Source organism: Carassius gibelio, chromosome B10 (assembly GCF_023724105.1).
Source record: "Carassius gibelio isolate Cgi1373 ecotype wild population from Czech Republic chromosome B10, carGib1.2-hapl.c, whole genome shotgun sequence".
In the NCBI taxonomy this organism is placed as follows: domain Eukaryota; kingdom Metazoa; phylum Chordata; class Actinopteri; order Cypriniformes; family Cyprinidae; genus Carassius; species Carassius gibelio.
The window spans coordinates 23,799,119-23,810,071 of record NC_068405.1 but is presented as its reverse complement, the minus strand read 5'-3'; the positions used below and the strand labels follow the sequence as shown (position 1 = coordinate 23,810,071).

General features: G+C 32.8%; 1 protein-coding gene across 1 annotated transcript; it reads left to right on the top strand.

The window, feature by feature from the left end:
- Positions 1–7,889: 7,889 nt before the first annotated feature.
- Positions 7,890–9,363, top strand: pnx (posterior neuron-specific homeobox). Its single transcript, XM_052566959.1, has 2 exons — positions 7,890–8,022; positions 8,701–9,363. The coding sequence occupies exons 1-2, from the start codon at positions 7,890–7,892 to the stop codon at positions 9,111–9,113; spliced, it is 546 nt and encodes a 181-aa protein (XP_052422919.1). The 3' UTR covers positions 9,114–9,363.
- Positions 9,364–10,953: the final 1,590 nt, after the last annotated feature.

The window sequence follows — 10,953 nt, the reverse complement described above, 5'->3', positions numbered from 1 at the left end:
GTGTGTTGGGGGTTCGATTCCGCGAGAACACGATAAAAATTGATAGCCTGAATGCACTATAGGGCTGCTAACTGCATAAATACAGTTTAATTTCCCTACATTTTTATTATTTTATTAATCTAAGTTTTAGTTTAGTAAGGAAAATACAGAAAAATGTAATTTGTGTTTAATGCTAGTTAAATTTCACATATAAGAAACACAAATAAAAAACTACACACAAAGAAAAGAAAAAAAACCTCCAACACAACCTCCATTAACTTCCATAGTATTTTAATCCCTACTATGGAAGTCAGTGGCAACAAATGAGGGTAAATAAATTATGACAGAATTGTCTTCTTTTTTTTCTTCACTTTCTCAGGTAATATCAATGGTATTACCGATTTCAAATGCGGTGGAAATGACAACAACAGTGGTTTGGCACATACACATTTATTTAATTGTTTGATTCAAAATTATTGCTAGAGACAATTCAGCATTCGCTGGATATTTTATGTCCCCGAAGTCCTAACTAAAATCATACTCTATTGAGTGTTGCCTGAATATATATATATATATAAGCAGCCTTGAACCATTTCAGATTTGTTTGTTTGTTTACTTTAGGCAAACCTATTAGTTTTATGAATTATCCGTAAATTAAAATTATTAGGGAAATATATTTAAAAAAGAAAAATGACCAATAAAAAAACATATACTTAAACTTTATTAAACAAAACCATTACTTTGAGAAGTATAATTTATTTATTGACTCGTTCATTCATTTTATTAAAACTACTTAACTGCATTTTTAATACAGTTTTATCTCACTGTAATGCGTCAGTGCAGAAGTCTTAATTTTTTTTATTATTTGTCTTATAAGGCTATTTATTTGTTTGTCTGTAGTAAACAGCTCAGAAGTGTTTAAGCGTTTCTTCCTGTAAGGACAGATGCTTGAACGACATGCAAACAAACTCTTCCCACAAATCACATTGTCCCTTTCTCTCCGTGGAAATCAACTCCATCGTAAACCTGTAAAACATGCTTTAAGCATCCATTACCACTAAAGCTGCCCATTGTTTGTGTGAAAGTGCAGGACAATGCTGTTGTTAGGCCTGATGATGGAATGGAAGGAGGATTGTTCAGACACTTGTCGTGTTTTGTGTTGGTCTTGCTGATGTATTGTTGGCCATCTGTGAGGTACAGACACGACGACCATTACGTTTTCAATAAACACTTCAAATATTATAAAGTACAAGCAAAAAGTATAGCATCAAGCACAAAGATATTCAAATGTTTAGGATCATTTTCAGATGGAATACATATTTCCTAACATGTACCACGTGACATTATGCCAAGTCTTTAATACAGAAAATACAGAAAAACAGCAACTTTTAAATAAAAGTTAAATATTATGCGATATAAATACATAATTAGATATTTTGTTAAATAAATAGACGTGTGGTAAATTGTTTGTCAATTATTATTAAAAGCATAGACAGATAGATACACACATTTTATATTATTTTTACTTTTTTCCATGTGTAATTTAAATATATATGATAAAAGTAAATAATATAGGATTAAATATTAAAATGTGTAAGTATATATTTTTTAATTTATTATAGTGTATATAATGTACTTTATATAATATATACACATTAAATATATAATTCTTAATCACATAATATTGTATTTAATTTAATACAAATTCACTTAAAAAAACATAAGACCTATTTATTTAATAAAAAATTAATAAATATTACATATTTATAATTTAATTAATTACTTATAATAAATATTTGTTAATTACATATAGTGAGAAAAATATATGTTAAATGTAAAAAATATATAATTAAATATATAATTAAATAAATAGTACTAGGAAGGAATAAATGTCGAATAATTTCTTTACTCAACTCCAAAGAACCTTTTATGCTAAAAAGGTTCTATAATGACAAGAAAGACACGCGCCACACCAGCACTAGTAGCTATGACTTCATCATGTAACTTTACATTAGCCTAGATGCCTGCACTTTTTAGGCACAATTTGTTTAGTTTTTGAATACACTTGATACGGTTAAAAGGCACATCATTAAAACAAAAAATGTGAGTTCACATATCACACCTAAACACGCTTGGAAAACGTAATTAGAACTAGCTACTAAATTAGTTAAAAATGCCTATCCATATACAGCTATGATTGGCGAACCCCAAACTGACTCAAATGATTCGCGAACCAGCTCCGAACTCCCGAAATGACTCAAATGATTCGCGAACCCGCTACGAACTCCCGAACTGATTCAAATGATTCACGATCCCGCTCCGAACTCCCGAACTCACTCAAATAATTCGCGAACCCGCTCCAAACTCCCGAAATAACTCAAATGATTGACGCTCCGAACTCCCTGACTCAAATGATTCGCTAACCCGCTTTGAACTCCCGAACTGATTCAAATGATTCGCTAACCCGCTTTGAACTCCCGAACTGATTCAAATGATTCGCGAACCCGCTACGAACTCCCGAACTGACTCAAATAATTCGCTAACCCGCTTTGAACTCCCGAACTGACTCAAATAATTCGCGAACCTGCTCCAAACTCCCGAAATGACTCAAATGATTCATGCTCCGAACTCCCTGACTAAAATGATTCGCGAACCTGCTACGAACTCTCGAGGTGATTTAAATGATTCTCGAACCGGCTCCGAACTCTCGAGGTGATTTAAATGATTCGCGATCCCCAAACTGACTCAAATGATCCGCGAACTCGCTCCGAACTCTCCGAACTCTCATTAGTAATTAAGTTGTCAATGTTTCTTCAGCGGATTTACACTATAGCACGAAAGAGCCTGAACTGCAACAGTGTCACAAGTTGCCTTACATCGGTAAGTTTTGTTGTGCTTGTTGCAAACTGTTAAATTTTGTGTTTTCTGATCCTAAGCTTAGTTTTTAACTGCAGATAGTGCTCTAAGATTATGTAAACTCAGCCCTATACAGAACAGAAAAGCCATACAATCTGCAGTATGAGACATACAGCCAAATCAAGTTTTTGATGACATCCATGAATAAAAGTCATGTGGGTTTGGAACAACAAAGGTAAACAAGTAAATGGTGACATGATTTTTTTTTTGGGGGGGGGGGGGGGTGAATGAATGCTTTAATTCTACTGATAATTGATTTTCAGTTACTTCTAAATATTTTTGCTTAAATGAACTGTCTTTTGCTCATTTCAGCAAACCAAAAGATGCAAGACTGCAAACTTTCCAGTACTCCTGTGTACTGATAATCCGGTTTCCACCCAGTCCCAGGAGGTTTGTCTGTTTTATCCATCTTCACTAAAACGTCTTAAAATTGTTTGGTTATTGACCAGTAATGCTAGGAGATTGTAGATATACAATAGGAATTGTGTTATTTACTACGTTTTTCAGATTATATTAAACCTGGAAAATATTGGAGAAGATCAATTAAGTTTTCAGGAGCACATTACTGTGATAAATGCTGAACTACGTAAAAGACAACCTGACTACACAAACATATAAAAAATCTAATGAGATGCGCTCTTTTTAAAAGAGTTGATTTAATGACAAAATCAACATGTGAGGTCATGGACATGTTCCCATTTCTTGCAAGGGTTCCACAACTTGTGAGTATTTGTTTTTAGTGTTTTTTCCTTGTTTTTTAGTTTAGTATGTCCACTGCATTTTCCTTTTTTTTGTATGAATAAAAAGTCAAAATTGTTTTAATGAATTTTTCTTTCTTTTTTCTTTTTTTCTGTTTTTGGTAGCTGCTGCATGAAGTGAAGATGCATAGGAAGATGTTTGGGAAGGACCTTCATCTTAATCTAGAGACTGCTCTTCAAGTTCTGATTAATGCATTAAGCAGACGTGACTTATAGTGCATTCAGGCTATCCATTTTTACCTATCATGTGTTCCCGGGGAATCGAACCCCAACCTTGCTCTTGATAGCACAATGCTCTGCCAGTTGAGCTACAGGAACACTACTGTTTACTTCAGAAAATAGACACAAACACAAAAAGTGTTCTTTTTTTCCATAACAAAACCATTAGTTGCTTGGTTTGTTGAATGGTTACTCTAATAAATCTATTTATACCATGGTTTGTCTAAATATTTGATTCTGATTGGCTAAAGGTGTGCATTAAAAGAATTTGATTCACAGGTAGTTCCAGTCAGTTTAATTACAATGAAAGTTTAATTAGCTGCTGCAATGACATACATGCAAACATTACACTTGCACACGGAGATCGGAGATTTAAGTAATGTGAACTGAGACATTTTGCATTTAATTTTTTTCATTTTTACAACCTCAGCTGCATTGCTTCACTGCCATTCATAAATCCTCTCCTAATAAAGTGTCCAATGTAAGCATACTTCAGAATCTCAGCAGAAGTACTTAGATTTTTGGGGTTCAGAAAATGATCTGAACTTGAGTTCCAAACTGTATGACGTTCATTGTTATGAGCAGATATTTGAGATGCCATCATTTTAAAGAATTGACAGCCACGATCACTTGATTGCATGTAGCTCTGTGAATGTGATAACAAAATTAAATAAAAATGTCTTGCTCTTGTAGAATAATGTTCTAATGAAGAATGTTTTACTTTTATTGACAGTAGTTCAGTAATATCAGGAGAAATACAAAGATGTTAAAATTGAGAGAGGGCTGCTCAGTTTCTCTCAAAAACATTTGCACAATTTAAATGAAAGATGTGGAGGCAAAGCATCACTGATGCATTTTTTTTAAGCAACCGGCCTTTAGATCGAGCATTCTGCATGCTTTAAATCAGATACAGAAATGATGTAGCTCGAACGAATAACATTTTTATTTAAATTAACAACAGAGAGAAAGTGAGAAACTGCATGTGTGAATAATGTTTGTGTAGTGTTTCTTCAACAATCAAGCTGCAAGTTTAGTTAAATCAAAAACAGATACATTGTTGCTTTTTTCAGTATGCTATCCAAGCTATGTTATTAATGAATAATTGATCTTGAAGTTTCTGTGGTCATGATTGTTTGCGAGTTGTGTGTGCAACCGAGCCAGTGAATTTGCCTTTCCACTGTGGTAAAACATGCTCAGTCACATCCCTAATTGTTTGGAAGAAAGTATGCAATATTTTAAGTTATTTCACAAATAATTTATATGTTTTTCCAACTTGCAGGAATCAGTAAAGCCAACTCCAACTTTTTCATGAAGCTTCAAACCTCCTCCATGCAAAAAGAGCCAGCATCAATATGGAGGGGGTCAACATTGTGAGCGCAGAAATGGATGTGATGGAGGCAATGGAGTTCCTCTTTGCTACTTATTTCATATTCAGTGTGGAATACCCCAAGCACATCATTCACATGATGAATTTTGTTGAGCAATACCTGTTTAAACTCTCCAGAAGCCAAAAAAAAAAAAAAACTGTCTGTCCCAGTGCTCAAAATGTATAATCAATTATCATAATACTTTGATATTTCGTGAATAGTGCTAATGTAAATTTGTAAATATGAGGCGTTTGATGTTATTCTGAAATGCTGATCTGAATTTTAATTTGAGTGATATTAATGTAAAATTGTAGATTTGAAGTATTTGATGTTCTGAAATCTGGATCTGAATTGTAATCTATGTATTCACATTGTTTATGAGTGATATCAATATGAATTTGTAGATTTGAAGTACTTCTATGTCTGTATATTTCCATGGTGAGTTATATTAATATGGATTTGTAGTTTTGAGGTACTTGATGTTGTTCTAACCCTGATGGGAATTTAGATTAATCTGTATATTTGCATTATTTATTAGTGATAGATTAATGTAATTTTTAAATGGACTTATTTTGTAATATGTAGATGTAGGTGAAATTTTATTTTACATTATTTATGAGATTTTTTAAATGGTTGGTGTTTTAAGGTTGATTTGTATATTAAAAGCCTTGAATTTTTGAAATTACAGTAGCATTCTAGCATTACTTTGTAATCATAACAAAGTGTTTAAAAAAATAGATTATGAAACTTTCAAGATTATGTATCCAGCACGATAAAATCAACATACTTCAGAGCATTTCAAGGTAATTTCAAGCATTTTTCAAAATAATAGGCCTGCATTAAAATCCACTTTGGTGACCCATGCGGTGGTCAATAATTGATACGAGTTTAACTTCTAAAGAGTGTCAGACAGAAGCAGCGCAGGTTAATGAGGTTAATGTGTTTTGAGCTGCAGCGCTGGAGATCTTCTGCTGTGTGATGAAGCTGAAGGCCCCTCGCTGATACTCCTCCTCATCCTCACCGCTGGGACAAAGGCGCAGGTCAGGCAGGGTCACAGACACGGGTGACATCTGCTAATTGTCCCGGTGGGCCGGCGAAGCCTCGAGCAGTGAATACCAGCAGTATAGATGGTGCTGACGGCTGGCAGCTGCCGCCGAGGGCCACCTCTGGAGCCTTCAGCCATTATTTACAGCATCATAAGACCTTTGTCTGGAGGCTCCTACTGAGCACACACTCATCCTGCAGGAGACCAGCACTCTTTCTGCCGCATTAGATCCATTACAACATTAAATCAACCTACAAAAAACTTTATTTGCATGCATAAGTGGTATATTTAACATGGCTATTAAAACAATTACACATACTTTTACACACAGTCTAAAGCACTCCATGAGAAAATCCATGCATTTTGTATTCAGTTATATTTTATTCTTATCAGTTATATTGCACAGAGTCTGTCTATTTCTATCAGTTTTATCTTTGGTTTGAATAAAGAATCTTTTATTTTATTTTATTTTTTTATTATTAAATGATGCAAATATTATGTCAATTAAAACAAATACACATAAATATACACCAAAGGACAAAAATATATTTCTACATATAAAGCTTTTTTTTAAAGTGCGTAATAAATGATAAAATACAGGTATTTTGCATTCAGTTGTATTGCAAACATATTTTCATTTTAAATAAAATAATTTGTGTATTTAATTTTGTATCTGTATTTCAATATTTAAAAAATAAATGTATTTTTAATTATTGTATGAAATGATACAATATTATATGGCAATTAAAACAAATACACATGAATACACAAAATGATTATATATATATATATATATATATATATATATATATATATATATATCCTATATAAAAAATGTGAATGCATTTCTAAAGGTTATTTTAAATGTGTAAATACAATTATTTTGTTTTGAAATATTTAACTGTTGCTCAGTTTTGTCCTTTTAAAGAAAAATGTGTCTGTTGGTTTTGATATTCATTTATAAAAACATTTTACTACTGTATTACATTCAAATGTATTGCTTTTTTATTCGGTCACTTGAATTATTGAATCTGAATCATAAAATATAATATAATATATATATATATATATATATTTTTTTTTTTTTTTTTTTTTTTTTTTTTTTTAATATTATTATATTATATTACATAAATATATTATTTTTATCACAATTATTTTATGTTTTGCATCCCAATTTGTATTATTCAATATTTATTATGTAGCCTAAATATTTTATTAAATAAAACGGTTTTCTCATGTCTTCAAAGCAAGTAACTTTAAAGTATTTTTCTTCTGGAAGACTTTAGTCGATTAATTAGCATCACAACAGCTTCTCACGCGCTCGACCGCCGTAAAATCACACAATTGCAAATAACGACAAGCTCTGGTACAAAAAACGACACGACTCTTCAGAAGAGGGCACATTTTAACCAGATGCAGGGCAATAAATGGCAAAGGAAGCGTGTCACCCACTGAGACACATTCAGATGTTAAAGCGTGTAAAAGAGGAGTTTGAGATCTTTAAACATGTTAATTTTACACGCGTCTGTCTGAGCTGTATATAAGCGATCTGCTCAGATATCACGGGACTCAGAGTTTATGGACACACTTGAAGAGACTGTCAGGATGCATGAAGAAACTGGCAATTCACCAGTGCTGGGAAAAACCTCTTTTTCCATCGCAGACATTCTGGATCCCTCCAAATTTACCGGGAAACATCACGAGACGCAGAGAGACGTCAACACGCGGGAAAACTCAAGTGAGTCTCAGCCATTCGTGCGTTTCAAAAACTTAAATAGCATAGCAGAGCAACATATTTCACTGTACTTTATGCAAACAAAACATCTTTTAGAAAGTAAGCTATGCGTACGGCATTAAAAAAAATCAATTTTCTAACCTTCGAATTAAAAATTGTACAGAAGAGGACGCTGTCTGATGACTTTTCTGGCGCGTCCTCACGTGCCTTTTTCGAGATCGTTCATAAAGGAAAGAAAGTCACGTGGCTTAATCAAGCATGTATCATCTTTATATATATATATATATATATATATAAAATTTTCAAATATTTTGTATTACGTTTTAATTGTGTTAGCTCTATTTCTTTTTTATTATTTTTTACTTAAAATAAATCATAAAGGAAAGAGAATCAAAACAAAACTTATGCAATGTAAACTTTTTAAACCCTGTTTTTAATAAGAGAAAAAAAACTTGACGATAAGTCAGAATGCAAATAAACACTCTGACAGACGGACGAAAGTCACGTGGCTTAATCAAGCATTTATCATCTTTATATCATTTATTAAAAAAAAACATATATTATTTTTCAAAATTTTGTGTTATCATGTTTTAATGTTATCTTTTTTTTTTTACTTAAAATAATTATACATATATAAAATAAAATTATATATTTTTTATATATTTTCTTACATTTGACTTTGTTCACTTGCAAATAAAGACAGTGCAAAGACGACGGAATCTGAAAACCCAGCAGATTCAAACAGTGTTTCTGGCGCGAAGGGGAAATCGAAGCGGATCCGCACCGCGTTCACACTGGATCAGCTGCGCATCCTGGAGCGAAGCTTCCAGAACAGCCACTATCTGTCAGTGTTTGAGCGCCACTGCATCGCCACGGCCCTCCGTCTCTCCGAAACACAGGTCAAGATCTGGTTCCAGAACCGACGCACCAAATGGAAGAAGGAACAAGAAGGTCATGGAGGAGAGGAGCAGAAACACTGCGCACATCCAGCATTCATGCAAAACTCTTGTATTTATGCGCTGCCTGGACATCACGCAAACCCTGTGCATTATTACACACCACCTCACCACCACCACACCCTCGTGATGTTCTGATCTTATTTTACTGTCCACCTCTTTTGGGATGAGACCAAGAGACTGATCTGAAGAATCAAGAATTTTTAAATCTGTAAATTAGAACCCATAAATGTTCTTGAAGAATTTCCGTTGAAGAAAGTTTATTTTAAGGAATGAATGAACACTAGCAATATATTTAATGTAATATTTAATGTCTTTTTATGGTAATAATATGTATAATGTCATTTACATTTGTATTTTATACCACATTTTAAAGTAATTGAATGTAAGAGGCACAATAAAGTTTATATTTTTTTTTGCATTTTTTACTACTTTTTTTAGCGGTATAAAACCGATCGTTTTGCTGTTTAATATTGAAAACGTGTGTCTTACCATATCAGTTTAATGTATTATGTTATGAGCAAACACTGGTTTGTAATGCAAACAGTTTTACCGTTTAGTGCACGTTGTTATTCTTCTCATTATTTCCCGCAGCTAATGAACCGGAAGTCTTACACATAGGCTCACTTCACTTAATTTATTTTTTTACAGTACACAAAAAAATACAACACTAATATTTGGGTTTTATTTTTTTACTTTATTAGATTTTATATTTAATTTAATAATTTTAAAACCTAAAATCAGACACAATTTATTTTTTTATTTTTATTTTTTTTAACACAGATGAAAGTGAAGCGCGTCATTGAATAAAGTGTCACAGTTTTGAAACCGGCCGCACGTAACCTAAATGTATGCTTTTAGTTTGAATGGAATTTTTGTCAATATGAACCGCTGATATGGCATTAACAGATGTTGGTAAACAAATGATCCAAAATTATTTTTCTCCAGCGCATGTTTTATTTCATTCGCGCATGCGCACCTGCCCACGTGCATCCCTGTCGACGCTGATATTTACACTCTAAACATTGATTTTTAGTAGTTTTTGTGGGCGTGTTTTTGTGACATATCAGGACACAACTTTGTATAAGGACATGGGCATGACACAGGTATTACAAGGAGAGGGTGACTTATGAGGACATAACCCATGCCCCCATTTTTCAAAACGCTTATTAAGCATACAGAATGATTTTTTTTTTTCTTGAGAAAGTAAAAATGCACAAAGTTTCCTGTGAGGGTTAGGTGTAGGGCCATAGAATTTACAGTTTAAAAACCATTATGCCTATGGGATGTTCCCACTTTTCACAAAAACAAATGTGTGTGTGTGTGTGTGAAAATGTGTACATTTTATATATTAAATTCAATCATCAGTCTTTCTACTTAAATGTAAAAAAGAACATAACTCATAAACGAGTGAATAAAAAGCAGACTGATTTTCATATGGAGAGCAGAAAGATGTGTCAGACAGGAAATCAAATGATAAGCACAGAAGTGACTCACAGCTAGTCTCCTGGCTCGTGATGGAAGAAGATGATGAACATGAGAAAACGTTTGAAATTACTCCAAATGAGTCAAACAGGAACACATCTGTCTGTATTTTTGCACATGGATTCGATTAACATCAGATGTCCACTGGCACATCAATAAATAGTTGCTTTTCATGGTTTTGAGAGAACCATATAGTAGTTTCTTTTATTTTCCAGATTGTGAATCAGTTTGCTTCATGCCAGTCGAAGCAGGAATGGAGTCTTAAAAAATATATATTAGCTCTTCAAGGCAAACATGCTCGAAAACCACTGAAGATTAAGAAAAAAAAAAAAAAAAAAATATATATATATATATATATATATATATATATATAAAGAAGGAACAACTGATAGAGTGCTATTTCTGCAAACAAGACTCTCTTCAAAGAAAATATATGCCAATTTTAAGAATTATTCAGTTTTAACAAACACATTATCCAAAACATCTAATTATT

Excerpts from the sequence above, each read along its gene's own strand:
- pnx (XM_052566959.1), top strand. The coding sequence starts at position 7,890 with ATGCATGAAGAAACTGGCAATTCACCAGTGCTGGGAAAAACCTCTTTT. Across the intron at positions 8,023-8,700 it reads CAACACGCGGGAAAACTCAA|GTTCACTTGCAAATAAAGAC; the intron begins GTGAGTCTCAGC and ends ACATTTGACTTT.